The 24,475-nt window shown below is 34.8% G+C and overlaps 2 protein-coding genes across 2 annotated transcripts in view; both read left to right on the forward strand.

The window, feature by feature from the left end:
- The window catches only part of LOC118746567, a 545,514-nt gene that overhangs the window by 441,953 nt on the left and 79,086 nt on the right, over positions 1-24,475 (forward strand). The gene's annotated exons all lie outside the window — the stretch shown is intronic.
- Positions 8,730-24,475, forward strand: part of LOC118746189 (putative cyclin-dependent serine/threonine-protein kinase DDB_G0272797/DDB_G0274007) — an 89,594-nt gene continuing 73,848 nt past the window's right edge. Inside the window, exon 1 of the mRNA XM_036479996.1 lies at positions 8,730-9,036. Within this exon, the coding sequence (XP_036335889.1) occupies positions 8,988-9,036 (49 nt within the window). The 5' untranslated portion in view covers positions 8,730-8,987. The remainder of the gene's footprint in view (positions 9,037-24,475) is intronic.

Here is a 24,475-nt window from a genome sequence, read left to right on the forward strand (position 1 = left end):
TGCATTTTTTTTAAAAAAAAAGTTATCAAGCTCTTAAAAAATCACCCGTTATTTGGCTCCTTGATAAGGCATTTAAGGTGTTTCGTCTGAAATAAGTCAATGTGTATTGGATTTCTGTGAAACAACAATACACAGCCACTTTGAAATTGCCACGTACAGTTTCAAGGAGAGACTCACCATCCGGATCCCCAGACCGGATCGTTGTTGCCACCTAGGAGTGTAGAGGAATAAATTCTTCAAATTTATTTCTCTGTACGACTAACCGTGATGTGAAACGCCAGATCATAGGGGGAAATTCCAAAAGCTTCTTCGCGGACATTACACTTTCGTTGGGTTATTTAAGACTGGCTTGGAGGTATGTCTTCCGACCACCAAACCACAATATTAGCATTTATTTGTATTTTTTTATAATTAATTTTTTAATTTAATTTACTTCTCATGTTTAGATTTTATTGGTTTACAAAAAAAAAAAGTTTAACAATATGTAATTTTTGGAAACTAATTTATTTTATGGTAATATCTGTTTTAATTTTTATTTCATTTTTTTATTCAATTTACCTTTAATTTTTAGATTTTAGCGTTTTCAAATAAACCTTTTTTTATTTCATTTCATTTTTAAAAACAAAAATATTTTCTTTTAATTTTATTTAATTTTTAAAATATTACACTCTGGATGAACGAATGATTCATCACACAGTGAACGACTGATTCATCTAAAATAAATAAAATATTTTTAATTTGTGCAAAACTCAAGTAATATGTACAAAAATTTTCAACTTTCTTGTCAGATTTTTTACAAAATATTTGTAGCCCATTAAATTTTAGTATAATTTCGAATTTAATTTCTATTTTTTTTTTAATAAATTTTTATAAAAACAAGCGGAAGGAAATCAGAAAAAGAATGTTCATACATTGTGAAAAATTCTCCCTGCGCATACTTTTGTTGCTCTGCTATATGTATCGTTTGCTATCGCATTCTTCAATTTTCACTATTTATCACCATTAAAATGCCAATGAAAATTGCCAGATGCTGTTGCTCCACAACGCCACTTGCGGCCGGATAAAATACTGAAATTTTAGCTAAGCAAGTTTTATCGACAGGGAGAAGAGAATCACAATTTTTGGTGATCGCCAAAAATTCGGAGAAAAGTTCAGCTTTAGCAATTTAGCGATAGCGAAAGTTGGAATCCGGATGCAGATCTAGGAAAACGGTATACAGAACCATAAACTTCGATCCAAAATTAAGTTTACGTGTTTCGGCTTTTTTTTTTGTGTAATTTCAAAACTTTCCTTATAGTGTAATTTATCTAATTTGCCAAAAAAAATCCGTTAGTTTTTCATTTAAATTTTCTTTTCCCATTACCCAAATGGCCAATTAAAATGTATGTGTGTATGTACTTAAGCATGTAAATATTTATGATACTCCCAAAAGGGAAATGTTTTATGACTTACATAAATTTCATAAACGCCCACAATTGCTCCATACCCCATATTCTACTCTAACTCTCTTTCTGTTTACTCAGCTGTCAGTCAGTCAGCATCTGTATGAGTGCAATATCTTGCACACTATTACAATTACTTGTACTACATTTTCGACATTTTATGTATGTATTTACTCACTTTTGTCATTTTATGCTCATATTTATGTTTATGTAAGTTTCTATCCCTAACGGCAAAACTCGATTTGATGTTCTTACATCAAAAACAAACATCTTTGCTGTTGAACCACAATAACAATAACTGGATTAAAGTGTTAACAAAGTATGGTTACAAATATTGACTTGACCCTTTACAAGTGTCCAGGCGGCCGACATAAATTTTATCAATTTGGTAAAACAACAGCCCCAACTGAGTGAAATTTATACTAATCATAAATTTGATAATAAAAACTTACAACTTTTGAACATTTTCAAAGAGACCTTAAAATGGTTTATTATCTGTATGAAAATATAGCATAAAATACTCTTAAAAATGTTATGATGGGCAACAGAAAGTGCTGATATATACTTATAAAAACTCAAATAAGCAACTCAAGCAAAAAAGGAGCTGCTGAATTACATACTCAACCGCTCTGGTACACCAATTTGAGAATTTAAAGTATATATTGTAGACTAGTAAACCCGCAAGGCGTTAAAACGCGCAAAAATGAGTTTCAAAAACTTAAGAAATATTTTAAATATTAGTTTGAGTTAAAAGTGACCCGAGTGCCATATTTCATCTAAATCCTTTGCAGCCATTTCTACGTGATAAGACGTCTCGCATAGTAAAGGTTTTTAGTTGAATCAATATTTAAATCACCTCATACCGACAAAAAAGGTTTTAGTTAAAAAAAGACAAAACTTTATCGCACATTTACAGGCTTTGATTAATTTGACCTCTCATTTTGGAAATTCGAAAGAACGGTGCAAATCTAATGACTATATACTTAGCTAGATCTATATGACTTTTCGAAAAGGTGGCCAGCTTTCATAGATCTCTTTCGATTGACGCCAATATCTTAATATTTCAAAAAATTATGGATAAGTTAACGACTTTTCAAAGAGGTGGAAATCCTTTTCAAAAGCATTTTCAAACTAAAATCTTCTTAAATCTCTCTCGTCTGAAATTGTGATACACATGTATTTCAACAAACTGATGAACTAAGTTAAATTTGCTTCTTGTCCTAAATAAGGATCAGAAATAAGAATTTTCTAAGCCATTCCGCTTGGTGCCCATCTCTTAACAATATATCCAATACATTAAATAATTTTAATGTAAGGTTTTAAATACGTGGCAACCCTCTTCTGATATTTTAAATGTTGAAACTAAATATTAAAAGATTAAATCTTCTGACATTGCGATATATGTTTTAACTAACTAATGAATTTAGTTGAATTCAATTTTGTTTAATGTGGCAACCCCACAAAATATAGCCCAGAAATAAAGAATTTCAAACCCTCTTCGATTGTTACCCACATTTGAATTATTCATTTAACTTATTAAATAATTTGAATTTAACTTTTTCAACAGGTGGCAACCCTTCTATACAGGAGGCACAGCTTTTGAAACCATTTCCATTGATATCCAGTTTGTAATATTTAATAATAATTATTAATAATTAAATATAATTTTTTAGAAGGTGGCAACTCTTTTCAAAACAATAAAACCCTATTGCACATCTACAGTCCGAGGCTTTTAATTTGATACCTCATTTTTGGCAAATCGAACGAACGGTGTGGATTTGATGCCTTTCATTGCACTGGATCACAAATTTTAATTTGATTTTTGTTCTCCAGATGCCACTATTCAATTTCTACGTAGAATTGCACGGTGATTCCGAAATTCCGGTTTATTTTTTTTCATGGATACGTTTTCGTGATATTTTAAATTTACCGATATTCAGCTTAAAGCAAACATTGGTTCCTTTTAATCATGTATATCTTACAAATCAATTTTAAAATCTTAATATAAAATACGGCAAATGAAAGCCAATGAAATTCTTCATAAACCGTATATACATTACTTTCCAATAGGGCTTAGAGTTTCTGACAAATTAATTAATCATTCCAGCTTCTTTTTTATTTATTTTTTATTTATTCAAAACATTAAAAAAATCAAACTTTAACAGAGGAAAAATTTAAAAAATTACAGGCTCTGTACCAAATTTTTGCGTTTGTGCTAAAGCCGGTTCTGTTACAAAAAAAAAATTAAGTTACTGCTGAAGAAAATCGATGGGTAAATTCGAAATAATGAGTGGTCAAATGAAAATGCGCAAAGATTATTTTTGTCGGAACTAATATTCAATAGCTCACTGATAGGAGCCATTGCATCTATGGATAAAAAATTTTTTTTTCGGAAAAAAATTGCAAGTTTTACAAAAATACTTTTTCAATTTTCAAATTTCACGCGATCTTTAGTTGAAAGCTACATTTGTGGCTATACTTCTGTCATCGCGCTTACATATTTGGGTAAATTAATGGGCATGTCTGTAATTTTTTGAAATACACCTATTTTGGGTAATAATCCATTTTGATGCTTTTCGGGCGTGCGTAAAACAATTGAGAATTCCAACAATTATTCAGCTTCTGGGCGAATCGACAACTGTACATGCAAACATGTATACATATAAACAATGCCAGCACCCATGTAAAAATTCGCAATCAATATATAAACAATGTTCGCACCTGAATTTTTGCAAAACACAGTAAAATTCGCAAAGAATCAGTTGGAAGCATCCGAAAACGAAGCAGCACAGATCAACGAAGTGAAAGCCTGCAAGTGAGCGAATTTGTGAATAGAGACCGATAAATATATATTTATATGGACTATGCATTGTGAAAGAAAACAACTGGAAATTATTAAAAATTGTCAGTGAGTGCTATGAATAAACAATTTTTTCATTTCTAAATTAAATAATACATACTATACTACAAAGTGAAGTGATTCTAAACACATGGTAGCCGTTGCCTTTGCAGCTTTCCTTTTGGTCAACTGCATATACATACATACATATGCACATAGTATATTTCTCCTCAGATTTCTGCTCATTTACACTTTAGCGCTACTTTCGTTCAACGGTGAAAAAAGTGGCACTCAAACAAAGAAAACAAAATAAGATTTAAATAATGAATTATTTTATCACAAAAAAAAAAAAAGACAGCAGCTGTATTCACCACAGCAACGACAAAAATAGCACCAATGTGAGAGTAATCGTTGTGATCATCACAGCTGTATTATTCGATTTATGCTCAAGCAACATCAGATGAGTAGTAAACGAGCACGCACACACGCTCAACTATCTTTATTCTCATTTACACTTGTGCGATTGCGAAAAAATACTCACATAAAGGATTTATACAAAAAAAAGTCTACATACGCATGCATATATCAACGTATGTTACTTTGGTGCCCAATAGGAAATTTCGCTATTTTACCGAGGTTGGGGGAACTATATACTAAATTCGGCCTGCAAAAATCCTCTTAAAATTCTTGCTCTGCGAGTTTTCGTACCAGCGGAGAAAATCGACGAATCAGCGCCCTAAGCTGAAAAATTTGCACCAAAGCCAAACGGAGTAAATTTGTCTCTGAGAGGGAACTATTTATGTATGTTTAAATACTGAATTAAGCTTGAAGTCGAAAAGACAGTTGAAAGACGAAACGGGTTCTCAGCATTTTTGTGGTAAACCAAAAAAAAAAGAAAAGGTATGTCACAAGATATCACTCAAGTATCCATAAATATTTCAGTCTATTTATGTATACCATTTTGTTGCAAGAACATTTTTCATATGGCAGCCAGTGCAAAGGACTAACTTAATTAGAACCTGCAGGGCTATTCCGGTATGACTGTAAAACCCAGAAACCACATTGACTACATTTCATGGAACCATTACGTGAGAGAGCTAAAGGAAAAGCCCGCTCTGCTCTTAGCTAAAGCTGCGCAACTGCAGAAGAAGTGTTCGACGATTTCTTCCCCTTCCTCATCTCTGCAACTCCTACAAAATTCATGGGAAAGTACTCCTAGAGTCGAAGAGTGCCGCAGAAATAGCCAATGACCGGTTACACAGGTCATTACCTTCGAAATGTCCTCTCTTGGGAGGCTAAGTAGTTCCTTTTTTCTTTATCAATTTGCGGCCATATTAGCCTAAAAGTGCCCTCATCCTCGTGACCTATTCGCCTCTTGGATAATGCTATTTGTGACCAGTAATTTGAAGGTAGCCATGGTTGGTAGAAGGTTGGTACTTTTCCTGACTAGCTTATCGGGCCTGCCTTATCCAGCAATATCTCTATGTCCGGTACCCATATGAGGCTGACCTTGAAGACGGTGCTGATGTCATCTCCTTCTTGGCTATAACTTCTACCTGGTAAACTCCGAAGTGGTCCGGTATTCGTTCCGATAATTCCAGAGAAAACTCCATACCCAAACCTAATGCCTAGCTTATATCCATCTGTGTAAAAATTTAATTCCCCCGTCTCGGTGTTTGCCACTCTCTTCTCCTTCGTTTTGAAGAGAGCCTGTCGATGGTGGGTTAAGAGGCGGAGTTGACAATTTCTTGATGACAACTATCCAGAGTGTGAAATATAGAATCGTGGCCAAACCACCTATCCTTTCATAGCGCCATACTTTTAAGTCTGAGCGCCGTCTTTTCCTACCAAAAGTACTGCAGCCATGAACGCGATTCTTTAGACCTTACTCAATAGCCTCCACAAAACTAAGACTACTATCTAGAGTAACGGGGAGCACAACCTTCAGCTACATCCAAATCGGGAAGGACGTTTCCGCATCGCTTGAGTGCAAATGACATTTTCGACAAAGCGACTCACTGCCGAGCAATTTCGTCAATTTAATAGTCGGGAAATCTCTGATCTTACCCTCCCTCATTTGATGTTGCTCAGAAACGTTGATGATGTCTGAAAGGGTTTCATGCGCTTTTAAAAAAATAATCGCGGACTCCATTGCAACTTGTACCTACGAAAATGGGCCGAGGAACTGAATAATCTTTACAATGACATGTACCCTGTTTTCTGAAGGACTTGACTAATTTGGTGTGAGCTACTGGCGAAATTTCGCAAAAGTCCGTGAAAATTGATAAACAGTTGTAATGACAAATAAGAAAAATGATACCTTGTAAGAAAAATATGTACAATTATACATATTTTGGAAAGGTGGAGGGCAACTTCATTAGTACCATGCAAATATTTTGGGTCTATTAACGAAGGTGGTTTATTGGCACGCATTTGTGTCGGACATGCCAGCAAAGTCATTAGTGAATGTCATTGTGTATGCTACAGACCTACTTGCCATCAATAGTGATAAACTCAAAGGTACTTTGTTGGAGCTAATAAAATACTTAGGCGGTTGCACACGTAAAATATACGTCGATGTTTTGCGATGTAGCAGTTAAAAGAGACATGGATGTTCTACTACATATATAGTGATTACGCATATCTTATGAACCAATTGAACAGTCGTAATGCGAGGTATGGCAAATGAAAACTAAGAAAATTCTCTATAAACCATAAGCATCACTTTTCGATCGACTGATGGTTTCTGAGAAATAATAATTTTTTGATTAAAAAATTAGAAAAAATCAATTTTTAGTAGGGAAAAAATAATGAGTATTTTTATGGTCATATAAAAGACGAGTAAGGGGTCAAATGAAAATGCGCCGAGTTTTTTTTATGAAAAATGTGCAGGAAGAATATTACTCATACGTCATGTACACCTGTGACACTCTTTATGCTAATATTTTTTTTAACTCTTTGCAATTTTTATCTCACCGCTAATTCCTTTCTATTTATCCGTCGGTTTTCTTTATTAGTAGCTTGATCTTTTAAAAAAAATCAACACAGGTAAAAAATGTTTACACTGGAACTGTTTTTTATTCCCTATTAAAGGTTTTTAATTTTTTCATCCATAAAAAGAAAGAATATGGATAGATTAATTAATTTCTCAAAAACTATCAGGCTTATCAAAAAATTATATATATATACAATTTACAGTAAATTTTGTTAGCTTTCATTTGCCAATTAGTTCGTAAAATATCCGTGATTAAGTGAAACCACTTTCTTTTAGCTGAATGAGTTAAATTGCAAATATCTCGGAAACCTATCCATAGAAAGTATAAATTAACTCGATTTTCGGAAACAGCGAGCAATTTTACGTTGGCATTGGATAGTGGCTGCCATGGAATATTTTTGCTGTAAACCAGAGTTAATATTATAATAATAATAATAATATGAATAAATTAAATTAATATTATAAAATATATATTTAACAGTCTTTAGAGTTTAGAGACACTTGCGATTTTGTTAGAATACTCTTAGATCCCAAAATTCCTATTGGGACTCTTTTCATCTGTCAATAATTTTACACATACTCGTGCAGTTGCCGTATATCTTCTTCTATCTAAAATAATCAAAATACTCAACTCACATGTATCTACAAGATACGCAACTCAATGTGAGAGAAATACATTGAGTCAACCGATCGCCATAACCACCACTACAAACAAAAAGACGAAAATTTTTAACATCGAATTTCGATGCGACGAATGGCCAACGCTTTGCCCAAACTCACAACGATTCGCCACCTCAATTCGATACGACAATTTTAACGAAATTCGACCAAAAATCGAGACGCGCGCGCTAAGTGCACCAACGCCGCTGCAAGAACAACCGCAGTTTAATAATTCGTACATATATACATAAATTAGCAACGGAATATTTAAATGAATTTTTATTCTCAATTTTTCTCAACTTAATGGAAAATAGATTTATTAGTTCATGCAAGAAGCGATAATAAATTTTTGGAAACACATAACAACCAATTAACGCGAACAAACGAGAAGAAAAAAAAAACACTTAACTAAAACGATTCGAATAATCCGAAAAGAAACGGGAAAAAAACAAAAAATAAAAATTAATTCATGGACAAAAATATTTGAATCTAGGAATTTTTCTCTAAAAATTTACGCCACCACAGAAAGCAGTAAATTTTATTCATACACATACATATGTTCCTATGCTGACAAGCCGAAAAAATTCGACGTGCAAAATTTTTTCGGAATACAAATTCAATAGCCAAAATTCAGTTATCAAAAGAATTTGTGATTTGTGGTAACGTGTACAATCTCTACTTTACTATACATAAACTAAATACTATCCTCTACTCTATGTATTCTACACCAGTTTTTGTTACATGTGTTACATACGTACATAGTTAAATTATCAATACCTAGCATTTTTTTTTTATAAATTTCTTGTTGCAATTTTTTATGAAAATAATAAAAAAAAATTTGCATATTTTTTTAGAGAAAAAATTTATAAATATTGTGCTTGTTTTTTGAGTTATTACCCCACGTACGCCTAGAATAGAGGAGCTTGTGCTGAATTTTGTTACAAAAAAAAAAAAAACAATATTTGAAAACTTAAAGTTTACTAAAAAGAAAGAAACATTCATTGAAACATTTTAATTCAAAACAACAAACTTGAAACTCAGAGTGCCAAAAATGGTTGCACAGTGGCAATTAATCAATCAAAATTATAAAAATATGGATGGTAATTTTCCCAAAGCAAAAAACAAAATCTGTACATATGTTTGCATACTGCACGTGTTTCATGTTTTACATATCCACACATCGCTGTGTACATATGCGTATTAATACATAAAAACGAAGTAAAAAAAAAAAAATTATAAATAAATAAAATAAAAAATTTAAAATTCACGATAAATTAAAATAGCTTCAATTAATAAGTAGAAACAAAAATTTCTTTAATAATATTAGTTTATAAATTTATGTATGTAAATAGTTTTATACAAAAAAAATATAATCTTAAAAAAATTATGTTAAACAAAGTTTTTAAATATATTTCTCCTTCAATCATGTGATCACACGTATTAAAATATAAGCGAATTGCGCCCGGCCCCCAAGTCAGTGCCGTCGTCTTTGTCACTATTGTTGGTATTGTTGTTACATCAGCAGCAGCAGTGCACCGCTGTCTTCATCGCTCGCAACGCCAGCCTTTCGATTGGTGCGCTGTGTGGTGACGTGCTCATCTTTGTCAACGTTCCACTTTTGAATATTTATTTATTTCGCTCATTGCCCAAATTTTGAACACACTTGGACATACAAATGGCTGTATTGATAGCAAATGGCATATGAAAGAACTATGTAAATACACATCCGTCCATACATACATATATGTATGTACATAAATAAATACTCCTAGTAGAGCAGCATGATATTTAAAAAAAAACAAAAAAAATCTGCATTCCTCTGGCGGCTATTATTTGTTGTCGTCCAAATTATCAATATTTTTAGTATTATAGAGGGAAATATGAGCACTGAAATCATCCGTTTATATGTATGTGTAAACTTTTATAATAGCCAGAATTCTATGGCATACAATTTTTCAACTTATATGCGACAAAAAAAAGTTTATTTTTATGCGAAAAACTATGCCAAAATGTTGGTGCATTTTCGTGAGTTTGCTCGCAAACTAAATGGAATTCCATTTTATTTTCTATTCAGTCTTTTTGAGCACAAAATATGTAAAAAAAAAAACAAAAAACAGGAACTCCTATTAAAAACGATACATACTTATAACATATTTTCCGGAAATAGCTGCATACATATGTTTTTTTAAGGTATGCTATTAGTTTGGAACATAATGTCCAGTTTTCCCCTTTTGCGCTGATAGTTTTTTATTCGGAAAATTGTGTTTCCTGTTATAAAAATATTTACATTTTTTAACTGTAAAGTATTTAGGCAGTCACGTTGTTTAGTATTTTTCCGAACACAAGGCGTTGTTTTCATAAAAGTAATTAAAACAAACATTTCCAGTTGTAAATTTGTTATTATACAGTTTTAAAAATCTAAATTTACCTACCAACTGATAAAGGAATTTTAAAATTTATTAATTAACTAATAACAAAGTCCGCCCTACAAAACATTTCGAGCGAAAAATTCGACCGAAAATTATTGAATAGAGGCATTCTTCTTCTTTATTGGCTCTGTAGCCGCCTAAGCAATTTTGGCCGAATCCAAAACAGCACACAAGTCGTTTCTCTTCGGTGCCAGCTGACGCCAATTGTAAAAACCTTCCTGGGCCTTCCTCTACCTCTGTTACCAGCATCGCTAACCGCGTTGAATACTTCCAGAGCTGGAGCGTTTCTGTCCATTCGAAGGACATGACCTAGCCAGCGAAGCTGCTGAATTTTAATTCGCTGCACTATGTCTAAATGCCTGTAAATCGTTCGCAGAGTTTTTCTCTCGAAAACTCCAAGAGCCACTTCATCAGGTTTTTTTCACTGCCCATGCCTACGCGCCATAAATCAACAAAGACATGATGATGATTTTTCTACTACGAGAGGAGTTTACTTCTCAATTGGCTACTCAAACCAACGTAACACTTATTAGCAAGAGTGATTTCCCGTTGGATTTCGATGCTGACATTATTATTGGCGTTAATGCTGGTTCGCAAATAATCAAAGTCGTTTACTTTTTCAAACATGTAACTGTCAACAGCGACACTATGCTCTGACTGAAAGGAATTAGAAAATTATTGTTGAGAAAAAGAAGAAAAAGCAAAGGATTTCACTAAATTGTAATGAAATATTACTATTCTTCAAAAGTGCTATTTTGGCACTTTGCCCATAATCGAAAAATTAAGTTGAAGTAAAATAGGGTCCAAAATGGCACGGTTTGTGCGAAGCTGGCAGCCCTGGCCGTAGCCCTTGTTTTTGGCGATAATAGTTGTGTTTTCTTATTCTCCAGCAAGAAATATCCAGTAACTTACCAGTAACCAAATTTCGCAGAGAAAGCCAATATTTAGTCACAATGAGTGAAATATGCAAGCAAGTACGAAAACGCAAAACCAGCAAGAAGTTGCTAGTTTTATGAACAGCTGATTAATTTGTTATTTTCCGATGCAATTTTTTCGAAAACTAGTATTTTCCATCTTATTATATATTTAAATAGGTTTATTTTGTCAATTGCAACTCTAAGAGCACCACAAACAATTATTTTGTTAATGTGAATTAAAGTATGTACTAAAAGGTAGAGTAAAACTACATTTCATTGAAATCGGATTAAATTTAATGTTTTCACCCACAAAATTATTTTTAAGAAAAATAAAGTATCAAAATTTTAAACTTTTTAATAATAATAATAATAGATTGGCGCTTACACATATGTTAGTGTTTGGCCGAGCTTCTCCTCCGATTTGTGGCGTGCGCCTTGATGTTGTCATACAAAGCGGAGGGACCTACAGTTTTACGCCGACTCCGAACCGCGATTGTATTTTTATGAGAAGCTGTTTTTCATGGCAGAAATACACCGGAGGTTAGCCATTGCCTGCCGAGGGATGACCGCTGTTAAGAAAAAACCTTTTTCTTTATTTTTTGCGATGTTGCTTTGACCAGGGCTTGAACCCAGGCGTTGCGGAGTGGAAGCGCGCACTGCTTACCACTACACCACTTTTTAATACGACTTATTAAGTAAAAAATTTAGTATGCATCTTTATAGCCCATTCAATTTGTTATAATAATGTGCAAATTCCAAATGTCTCAAAATTCGTCTTGATTTTTGATAATTTTTTTTTTTTACTGTCCTACGCATTTTTCCCAAAAATATGAAGATTTTCAGATTTTTTTATATGGAAAAAAAATACGTAAGATTGTCAGTAAACAAAAAATATCAAACATCAAATTTGAAATTTGCGCATTGTTGTACAAAAATTTAATAGACCATAAATTTGTTTTATAAATTCCTATTAAAAAGATTGCAATTTTAATGAAACCTTGCAGAATACTTCTAAATTTCGAACACAGTTTGAAACTTGGTTTTGTATGGAGTTTGTTTTGTGTTTAATTTTGTGAGTCACTGTATGTATGTACTAACCAAAATCCAATTGAAATGTAGGATGGATGACATGAGAAGTGTGCTTCCAAGATCGTAATTATTTACCCATTGCGGCCACTTTAATCTCGAGTGAATGACTATTTGACAGGAGAAGGACTCTTTAAGTTGCTAATTTTATTTTTCGTGTTAAATGCATATATTAAATGCAATAATTGTTTGTATTTCGGCATCCTTGTATTTCTGTTTTTTAAGGAGGCAAAGTTTTAACGGGAATTATACAAAATTTGTGTAATTAAAATTGTACTGCTGTCTGAAACTAGCCTTTGACGGAAAGAAGGGTGGAAAAAAGATCGATATTTAAGTACACCAATGTCTTAAAGGCGGATGTTGTTGATTTTGATGTTTTTTGAGAAACTATTGGTACATCGAATCATCAATGTTGTACTTCCAGATGTTTGCATCCCTACTTCTTAGAAGAAAAACACTTCCTTGCCAGCTCTTGCTCCGGTAGGTGAATTGACTCATAGTAGAACTTTTTTTAAAAATATGACGAAATTTGTAGCTCATTGTAATTTTTGTTGGAAAGTCCCTGGTATGACCAATGACATGTTTTGGTATTTGTTGTTCAAATTTCTTAAGATTATTAAACGTTTTTAAAAAATATGGTTCCGAACTTTTAATTAAAATGTTTAGCAATCATTTTCAATTAATTACACACATACATGTGTAAATTCTGTCATTGCTTTATTCAAAAAATAAGATTAAAATTACTTCTCTGTCAAAGAACTAATGGAGACACGAGAATTTTCAAATATCAAAAAGCGAATGAGTTAAGAATCATTAATCTCTTCAAAAAGAAAAATACATATATAAATACATATCTATCTACGAGCAGCTAAATAAATTATCGAAATCACTTGGCAGGTGAGAAATGTATTCAAATCTAGAGATTTATTTTGAAAATTTTTTCTTGCATATATGTATGTTTGTACATTAGGCTGCATCACCCTCCATACAAAAAAAAATCAATACTGCTTTTCCATCGAAAGTATAATAATCATGTCTTATATTTTATAACTTCTGCCAAAATATTTCGGAAAACACTAAAATGTATGTATGTGAGCTGGACCCAATGAAAATAACTCCAAAAATCGAGTTCTATATAGATTAAATTAGGTTTTAAAAATGTTTTTCCCAAAAAATCACCTCGGATGATAAAACAGATTAAGCTTAAAGGTCTGCTTAAAAATATTTAAACATTTTTTTCCACGAAATCTATATAATGGCATTTTTGGAGGTAATTTCACACCGGTCTAGCTGGCTTAAGTCTAAATAATTTTCCGAAACATTTTGGCAGAAGTTTTAAAATATAGTACCTTTTTTGTGGTGATGCACCCTAATTTACACACATACAAACGCTAGAAAAATCAAAAACACTCTGCAATTTCAAAGTCGCTTGCAATTAAAAAGTATACAAAAATATTCCAAAGAAAATACACACACGAAAAATAGAATGTCGGCAACGCAAATAAATAGACCAAAAAGACTAGACAAAATGGAACATCAGCTGCAGACATGAACGTAAAGTCAAACGATGCCAAGTGAACAAGCACGCATACACGGGCGAATGAGTAACACATTACTTGAGCCGCTAAAATTAGCATCAACAACAATGCACAAACACTGAAGCAGCAAGCATGTGTTGTGGCATATATTCAGTAAAAAAGTGTGGCATTTTAGGGGATCATATATGTACATACTATAGGTATATTTTATGTCATACACTGACGGTCAAGAGTGGACGAATGTAGTTTTATTTTTAATATCTACAATGTTATGTTTTCGAGGCAAATTTTTTTTTTTGTTTTTAACATGGTTCATAATTTAACAAAAACCATATAAATCAAACTCTCAAATTTTACACAGAATTTAGAAAAGTTTCACAAACGTTTATTAAAATTTTGGGCTTTTTAATAAGAATTTTTATAAAATTTTTGGGTATGCAGTTACAGGGCTCATGAAATTTTAGTAAAATTAGTGCAAATTTTGAACGGCTCAAAAACCGCACTGATTTTTAAGACTTTTTTTGCTGATGGATTGTCCGTTTTTTTTCATACAAATAGGGCAATTTAGGAAAACTGGCGTTACTTTTTTTAATTTGTTTCGCAGACGACCTTGCGCATATTCTTCCAAATTCCAAAAATTCCAGTCAATATGGGACCAAGTGCAAAACGCCGCCAACAAAAAAAAAATTCGAGGCGATTTTTTAGCTCAAACTTGCATTTATTTTACCAAGATTATATAAGCCTGGCAACTGATTAAAAAGCTCAGAATTTAAATAAAATTTAGTGGAATTTTTCTAATTTCTGTAGAAATCTTAAAAGTTGTTAAAGCGAAACCGAACTTTATAAACCCGGTACAGGTATCAAATATCGTCATTTCAATTTTATCTAAACTACCTTTGCATGCTAAGCAGGGTATTTTTCCCGATTTCAAACGTTTTCGATAATATGCTGGGTTAGACTTAATGATATAACTGAACCAATTTTGGTAGAAATCGATCGAGAAGAGGTTACCGAGATACACCTTGTCGCCATAAAGTTGGCGGTGCGACGCCTATTTCCTAAAAGTCTATTTATTGGTAAGAGATTATTGTAACTTGGAGTAAATTAGCGTCCTCAGTTATTGAAATATCGGAGTTTTCGTATTTCTGAAATTTACCGTTATGCGGGAAGCGGGTGTAATTTTAGCCGGTTTTTGAAAAATTTTCAACTAATTGCTTTTCCGTGTCAAGATTAAGTGCACGAAGATTGTTAGAAATTGATAAATCGGTTACCGAGATACATAATTGTGGTAATAAGAGGGCGGCTTCATGCGCATTATCAAAAAATATTATAACAATCCAATTTATCAATGATTTATCGAAGTTTTCGTGTTTCTCTAAATTACCGCTATACGGAAGGTAGGCGTGGTTATTGCCATATTTCAAAGATTTTCAATAGGTTTCTAAGCTAGATCCTAGCCAAGGCTCGTACCGAGTTTGGTAAGGATTGGTGAAACGGCTACTCAGATACAGCATTTCATTTTAAGTTGCCGGGGTCACGCCCATTTTCCAAAGATTTCATAATAGTTTATTTTTTGCCAAAATTCTACTTCCCACACTAATTTTCAACAATTTGGATTAAATATTTACAGAAATATCGTAGTTTTTGCATCTCTCGAAAATACCGTTATATGGGAAGTGGGCCTAGTTACAGTCCGATTTCATCAATACCAACCTACCCTGGGTAAAGGGCAACCTACATACCGAATTTCATTTGACCGAGTTATCGTTCTCACGAACAGACGCACGGGCAGACAGGCATGGCTTAATCGACTTCTCTATTCATTCTGAGCATTTATGTATACATTTGTCTATATCCATCTCGATTCGTTACAAACAATCCTTATGCGAACAAAGTTAAAATACCCTTGCGCACATGTGGGCTCGGGTATAAAAACAAAACAACATTCATCCACTTTTGACCGCTAGTGTATGTATATATATAACTATATAAATATATCTATGTATGTATATATAAATTTTGTATACATTTCGTTGTTCTAAATAGTTATTTGCTAGTCGCGAGCCATTACCTAATGTTTAACTTTAGCTTCATTTCTTGAATATACAACCGCTGAGAAATTGTGAAACTCACACGTCAATACGGCATTGGTGACAATGTCGATGCAGAGGTATGCACATGCGTGGGAGTGTGCGGCGATGACAGATTTTATTGGCACTTATTGCCAGTAGTTTTAAATAGAAAGTGAAAAAAGCAAAAGAGCGCAAAAGAGCGCATAAGAGGCATTAAGGAAACGCTAAAAAAAAAGAGACTAAAAAATAAATGCGAATCATATATATGTAAGTGCATACGTATATGGATGTACGAATGTACACGCGCGTAAAATGTGGCATAGAAAACAAGAATAATTGTATTTAGTAGTATTTATTTACCTTCTGCTTAAACAAAAAAAAAAATATTTACTAATTCACCCTCTACCTGTCACAGAATTTTCTTACAATTAGTTAAAGCTCCGTTGGCATTCTCTTAGCAGCCCTACTTAGCCAGATAATCGCTAGCTTTCAACGCAAAAATTCTCAGGCACTAAGTACTAAAAGTTGGAATGTGGGGAATTAATGAGTGGAAAATTCAACCAGCACTTGACTGTACGCTAGTGGCTGAGCAGTTAGCAGCGTTTCATAGCAGAAGCTGCAATCGTTTACATTTTTTTATTTCTACTTTTTCTTCTCCCTTATTTCATCACTCTTCGTGCGTCTGTGTTCACCTTCCTTCGCTATTTCGGTATTTTTTACTTCTTTTGCGCAAACCACAACATTTACTTTTTATAGTTGAGTTATGCAAGAATTTTTTTACTGCAATGCGAATACTCAAAGCGAGTGCCACTGTGCGTGGAGAGGGGGAGAGAAAAAAATTTAAATGAGCAAAAATGCACTTTCTAAAATGCCGAGAAAGTCAATGAAAATTTATCAAAGAATAGTATAAAATGCAGAGTCGTAAACACAGTTATGGCTCAAGCCAAATAGAAGCAGAAAAGGGAAATGAAATGAAAATAGAAGAAAACCTTGAAGCGGTAATTGCCAATGAGTGATGACCAGCAATAGCTTTTACGTGCGGGAACTTTGTTTAAATTTCAGCTTATCGTAAAATACTCAAAGCAACCTCTTAAGCAATGTTATAGAATTTTAAACTTGCGATTTTCTCACGACCCCTCACATAGCTCTCGAATGCCGAGATTTTTTCGATTTGCTGAACACCAATTTTCCCGAAAATCTTTTTCCTGGCTACATTCTTGCCTTGATTTCTCTTTTCACCAATGCCAATGGTCAGATTTTCTTTCCGAGTCACCAAAAGCACATTGGCCTGTGAGTACCATTCCAAAGCCAATTTGTTGTAATGTCACGGGGCTGGAACACCAATATACCTATCATCCAGGAATATCTACTATTCCCGCTCTTCAGAATCTAACAAGGAAAACTGAGAAGTCCCGGGAGGACAAAGAGGTGGGTTGTTTCTTGGATATGGAGGGCGCTTTCGACAACATGGAATACTCTATTATAAACAATTGCGTCCGGCGCTGGATAGCAAACATCCTTAAATCCAGAACCATCACATCCACTCTAGGATAGGAAAGGGTCAGATTCATAGCTACGAAAGGTTGCCCGCAGGGGGGAGTGATCTCCCTTCTGCTCTTATCCATCGTAGTAGATGAACTACTCTGCCTTCTTAGCGAAAGCTGCTTCGACGTTCAGGGCTAAGCGGATGACAGTGTCATCCTAATCAGAGGTAGGTTCGAAGATACCATCTTCAACCTCCTACAGAATGCTCTGAACATAGTCGCCAACTAGTGTAGTAGCAATGGGTTAAACCTAAACCCGAAGAAGACTAGCATTGTCATTTTCTCTAGGAAAGGGAAAAGGAACAAATTGGTAGAGCCATTCCTTCAAGGTGAAAAGATACACTTCTCCAAAGAGGTAAAATATCTATGAATTATCCTTGATGACAAGTTCTCATGAAATCCGCATCTAGATACAACTACAATCTTATGGGATAGAACTGGGGCATCAGACCAAAACTGAAGAGGTGGATGTATGATGCCATCTCCAAACCCATTCTCACCTATGCTGAACCCGTCTGGTGGAAGAATTCGGAAGTGAAGTCCACACAGACCAAGCTCAGCAAGCTACAGAGACTGACCTGCGTGGGCATCACTAGCGCGATGAGAACAACACCAACTGCGGCTAACGAGGTGATTCTTGACTTGCCTCCCCTGCACATTGTAATCAAGACCTAGAATCATTCGACCTAAATGGCATTCAGCCAAAGTAGCTCGCGAGGTTTCTTAGCAGTACGTGGATCAAATATGAACTATAGTTGAATAGAGACTTGTTACATTAAATCGTTTCGGTGGCGGCAACTAGGTGACCTTCTTCCTCCTCTAAATCTAATCTAATCTAATCTGGAACTGGGTCCACCCAACAGAAAGTGGAAACCTCATGCTGTTGTAAGAAGCGCTTTAGTTTTAGGAAAGGCTTTATTCTTTCTTCCAAGTATTCCCTAATATACTTTTCTATATATCCTCTTTTCGCCACAGCTGCCGATTGCTTGCCAACCGGGAATTTACGAGGAAATTTGACCGCCTTTTAGACTTGAACTTTTCGTCCAAATTACCCCGCGAATCTTCAGTGTAATGCTCCTGGCCTGGAAGCTGCGAAAGGTCGGCTAAAACAGTGACGCGAAGACTTTTTGTGTGTTGCCTGTAGGAACTTTGTCTAGTTTCGTGCAACGAAAAACGAATCTCTTTTGTTTCTTGATTATCCGCTGCAAAAGACTATACTAACAGAACTGGTGTAAATATTTGGCTTGGATCCCAAAATGATATACGGTGTGATAAGTTGCTTAAAAAAGAGGCTTTAAATCGACAAAAATGTAGTGTGTTTAGCTTTTATAGACCTCAACTCATTGTGAAAATCGGGTTAGTGGAGATTTTACAAACCGTAATGGCTGCAATCAACTAGCTGGCGTATCATGTCAAATTGCGCTTAAAAGCCGGCATCCCGTCGACTTTTCGACATTAAACTTTCCATGACTGTCGCACGTTCTTAGCTCGCTACTCTGATGGAAGGTACGTCAACTCGAAACGTATCTTCCATTTACCACAACGTAATTAAATACTTTTTCATTCATAAATCAGGGGAAACCTCAATAGCTTTATAGAAGCCACTACCATGTTCCGCATCGTGGCAAGATCGATGAGCTTTTTTCCGTTATCCAACAAGGTCTTGTCATGAAGTCTAAAATTGCCGATTGTGAGGCCAATCCAAGTCTTTTTGGAATTGAAGCCCTCAAGCACGATATAAACATTCTGGCGAGTGTAGCGCACTCGTACCAAGCGCGCATATTAACGCTCTGTGGTCTCTTCATCCTCCAACAGAGCTATTATTTTTGTACTTAGCTTTGGTGCGGATTATGTCCTTCCATTGTATTCGTAGGCGCCCTATCGCTCGTTGTGTGCCTAGTCGAAGAATCTTTTCCTCCAGCCAACCTCAAATCGCACTTCGAATTTGTGTGCTCTTATGGCAGCAGTAATAGACATTGCACGAGGAAAATTTTTTGCAGTCCTGTATCATCCAAGGCATTTCCTGAACTGCGGAGTTATCAGCCTTCTTTTTCCTCATTTTCTTCATGACACTCACCAGTTGGATAAAGGCACCTTCTCAATTGTGGGTACGGCCATTCCAGTTGCATATCCCTATTGCACTCAAGGAACACACAGTTGGTATTATTTTTTGAATATGAAGATGAACATGCACATGAAGATGAAGATGAAGATGAAGATGAAGATGAAGATGATGATGAAGATGAAGATGCACTTCAGCACTTTAAATCATGTTTAAGGACCTACATATTTAATAAATGGTGGTATGAGATGCAAGCCTTAAAACCCTCCCCTTGTGTGACAACATCAAGCCGTATGCCATCAATCGGATGAAAAGCTCGGCCAATCCAGTACTATGAGCGGCAAGCCTACAACTGACACGTTTGTTAATAATATACTCCTTATTTACGTAATTATTCGAAGGTTGTCGGAGAAGACCTTAAAGATTGAAATTTCTTGAACGAACTCGGTATTTAAATTGAAAATTAAACTTTTCTCACCCTTTTCACATTTATTACTGTTATAATAAATCACTTGTTGCCACATTAAATAAACAACTAACAGCTTTAATCCTTGCCTTGGCCAACAAAGGTGTTATAACACAACTACAAATCACCTTTATTATAAGCAAAACCGAGCAACAAACAAACCGAAAACTTCAACCAGCTGCTTTGTAAATGCAAGAAAATCTTTTATAGCAACAATGAATCATAGGGGTAACCCAACGCCGCAACAATAACAGGAAAAAAAAGTGTAATAAAAACAATATGGCCTGATACAACAAATCTTAACACTTGAAAAATTATAACCCAATAATAACGAGGGAGAGAACAAAAACAAAAGGAAAAGAATAAACGAGGGAAATGCACGCACATATGATCACAAATTTAGGTAAAGGCCAATGGCCAAATCAAGGCAGGGTTAACAGGTCAGAAAATTAGTGTAGCTGGCAAATGAGATGTGGCTATGGCGCTAAATGTGTAGATGTGTAATTTGTATGTTTATACGCATGTATGTAGGTAACAGAGTGTTCACACGTACTCAGCGAAGCGCATTTTATTACGACTAAAAGTGACAGGTGGAGATTGAACGCCTCATCTTTGTACACTTAACTTTTGCCCATTAAAACAATGAAAACGGGAAATTGATGATATTGCATGTAGGAAGGATATCAGTGCTGATATCGGCATTTGCTTTTTAAGCTGGTGTATCTGATACCGTACGTACGATAGCTGTTGGCTGGCGGCTGTGGCCGTTAACTGAATTTCACATCAATCAATATTAATTTCCGTTAATACCAAACAAACATATCCTTGCATGCGTGTACATAATACGCAAGCAGCTATGTAGCTATGTAATGTACATAGTAGCTCATACATACATATGTATGTATGCAGTAAAAATGCTGGCAGTTTTGATTCGTTTGCACCTAAAAGATAGCCAAACACCTACAAACTCAGCGCGAGCCCACCAACGTACATACATATGTACATATACATATATGTACACACTAACGAAATTCTCATGTATGCACAATAAACATGTTTTATGTTTACTTAGGGATTCAAAGCGCTACTGCAAAGTGCGCTGGAGAAAACTACACAACCAGGATAAAAAAAAAATATGAGGAAATAGAGGCAGAAAAATTAAATGAAAACGAAAGGTCGAAAAGCCGTTAAGGCCACTAGGCTGGTGTTGACCAACTACTACGATGGTCATGTACGTATGTAGCTACATAAATACATTCATATACATACATACATATACACTTGTATGTATGATTATGCAGTTGTTGTATATTGAAGTAAACACGTTCGCTCGTCCATCAAACCACAAACACATCACCCTCATTGCTGTTGCCACAAATGACCGTGATCCGTTAATGCCTATTGGTATATGAATTCGCACGTGTTCATACCTCAAATAGCCTAAGAGATGCTGAGTTGTTGAGCTGCTGCAGTTGTGAGTAAGCGTAATGTAAAGCTCCATTCATACATACATACATACAGAGCTAGTCGTGCTTATTCACTTATGTTTGGCCGCATATCTGCCAGTCTGCGGTGGCTACGCTCGTACAAGGTGTTGGCCAACCTACGTGGCGCTTATGCCTCAACTTGCCACGTATGCACATGCACACACACACACACACAAGCATATGAACATATACACAAACGTGGTATAATTGGGCATATTGACGGCCAGTTGCATGCTTTCAAACCAGTCATTTACTATGAATTTTCGCACATTTTATGCTCCAGGCACGTTCATCGATATGAAAACAAAACGGATATCCGCAAATTACCACTTTTAGGCATTTCACTCATTCGACCAAGTATTCGTTTGTACGCTTGTGCGCCTATACATTTACGTTCATTCATTCATTTATGCAACAGCATTCATATTGGCACTTACACTCAACTGCACGTACACACACACACACGCACACGCATACAAACACACTCACTCAAGCACTTGGCCATTTACATGCCAGGTAATGCTTTTATTGGTAGCAGCGGTAGTATTATAGCTAGGTAGTCATATAGCATTTGACGTGCTCTGTTTTGAGGTGGCATTTGTTGCACGGCTTATGAGTAACAATGAATGGAATTTTTTCCAGCCACTGTTGACAGTACTCAAGAGCGCTCTTTATGCATACACTAGGAGATACAAGGTGAAGGTTTTCGAACCAATTCGTTATGGCAATTGATGTGATAGCTTTTTTGGTAGTCAAGTAAGGTGATACCGTAATCACGACTGTTGTAATATAATAATTCGGAAATGAGTTACAATATATCTGGCGCGTGACTACGCTACAACGCGTGCTGACCATTGCAGGCAATATTACCTGTTTGAACTTGAAAAAATTCGATTTTTTTTCTATAGATAAATAAATAAATCCACTTTCAATTGATTGAACTAGGGGACTTTGACCAAAATTTTATCCTTACAGACGGCAGTAAGGTGGAGTAATGAGCCGGGAGGTCGTATGTTCGAGTGCCACTGTCAGTAGAATTTTAATTTTTTATTTTTTTTGTATTCATTCAGTTATTGCTTGTGAGTATTATCTATGTTTATCTTCTGAGCGGTCCCTCGGCATACTCAGGCAGCAGAATACGACAACTCCAAGCCCGAGACGAGTGTAAAAACCAAAGTCCAGATACGATTTCAATATAATTATAGTTCAACCTATCTGAGGTCATGAAGGTCGCAGGTCATTTGGTTTTATTCAGAGTGCACTGGGCGAATTCTAAAGAGATTTGAATGTCAGACACTTTGAAAAATTCGCTTCGAAGTTGTGGGGTATTTCTATTCGATGATCTCGTTGCTTTTTTGTGTTTTACAAAATTGCCTTTCGGATGTAAACAAACAGCAGTTTTTATGGCAATTTGACTTTTTGCACATTTGTGTCCAAAAAAAGGCCGGGCTGTTTCGGGCACGAGTTATTTAGAAAACATGCGAGAGGAATGCTTTCTGGACTGTTTTAGACACCCGCGGGAAATATTTTTGTATCAACTAATTAATACGCTAAATAAAATATTATAAAAATTCAGTCGAAATCTACTTTTATACTATTTTCCAAAAAAAAAAACCTTCCAGATTCTTGCCTCCTATTCAAAAAGTTAAAATCAGTGTAATTAACGAGCAAAAGGAAATATTTTAATGTCAAAAGTGAAAGATATCTTAATCCTATCTATTTCGAGAAAATTTTTTTACGATAATTGCCACCTATTTAAAATTTAAATGAAATGCAATCAGTTACTTTAATTAGATATTATGGAAATATATATGTCAAATAAAACGGGTTGAAAATCTTTATTTAAAAAATATTTTGAAAATAACGGTTATACTCGTGACCGAAAAATTAAAAATTACGTTTAAAAATTTATAGAAAAGTTAAAAATTCACAGATAACGCTTTTTCGTGATCGAAAGATTAGAAACCGTAAAATGACGGCTAAATCTCGACCAAAAATGTAAATCAAATTTTAATTCTTAAATTATTGTTTTTATTATAAATATAATAACTTAATAATTATGTATTGATATTAGGCCGATTGCTTCGGTTTTTCCAAACTGGCTTCAACAGGGTTTTTTTTTTGATATCTATAGGCGTTTTTTTTAAATCTTGATTTTTCGAATATCGAATAAACCGTATTTTTTATCGAACAAACCTTTTTTTTTTATTTCATACAAATTAAAAATCTATACCTTTCTTTGCTCCAGATCCGAAGAAGTTCATTCGGAGGTTTGCCTTTTCTCGATGTTGCTGGGACCAGAAAGTGAACCACGGACCTCCAAAGTAGCGGTAGGCACGTCTAAGCACTTTGCTAATTTCAAAAAAGGGAACCGTCTTAGTCAAATTGCAATTTTCCGATTACTCGAAACCCGATTTTGGAAACAAGGCGAATAATCGATAACCCTAATTCATATGAAACAAAAATTGTTAGTATATGAGCCATTCTTTTTTAGGTCGGACGGATTTCGGGAAAAAAAATTATATCATGTCTCCGATTCGCTTCAAAATTCGTACGTAGTCTTTGTACTACATATTTACATTAATTTTAGAGGTGGCGATTGGCATATGAGGCATTCTTTTTCATACCGGACACCAAATTTGGTGTTACACTTTCGACCCGCTTAAAATTTTTGTATGGGTTTTATACATGAAATAAGCTAACCCGTATTCGAGCGAATTTTTATACCCGAGCGCACTTGTGCACAAGGGTATATTAATTTTGTTCACATAACGGTTGTTTGTAACAGCCAAAACGAATCGAGATAGATATAGACAAATGTATACATAAATGATCAGGATGAAAAAAGAAATCGATTAAGCCATGTCTGTCTGTCCGTCCGTCTGTCCGTCTGTCCGTCTGTCCGTCTGTCCGTCTGTCCGTCTGTCCGTCTGTCCGT

Source organism: Rhagoletis pomonella, unplaced genomic scaffold, assembly GCF_013731165.1.
Source record: "Rhagoletis pomonella isolate Grant_MI unplaced genomic scaffold, Rhpom_1.0 Rhpom_scaffold_00010, whole genome shotgun sequence".
NCBI classification, from domain to species: Eukaryota; Metazoa; Arthropoda; class Insecta; order Diptera; family Tephritidae; genus Rhagoletis; species Rhagoletis pomonella.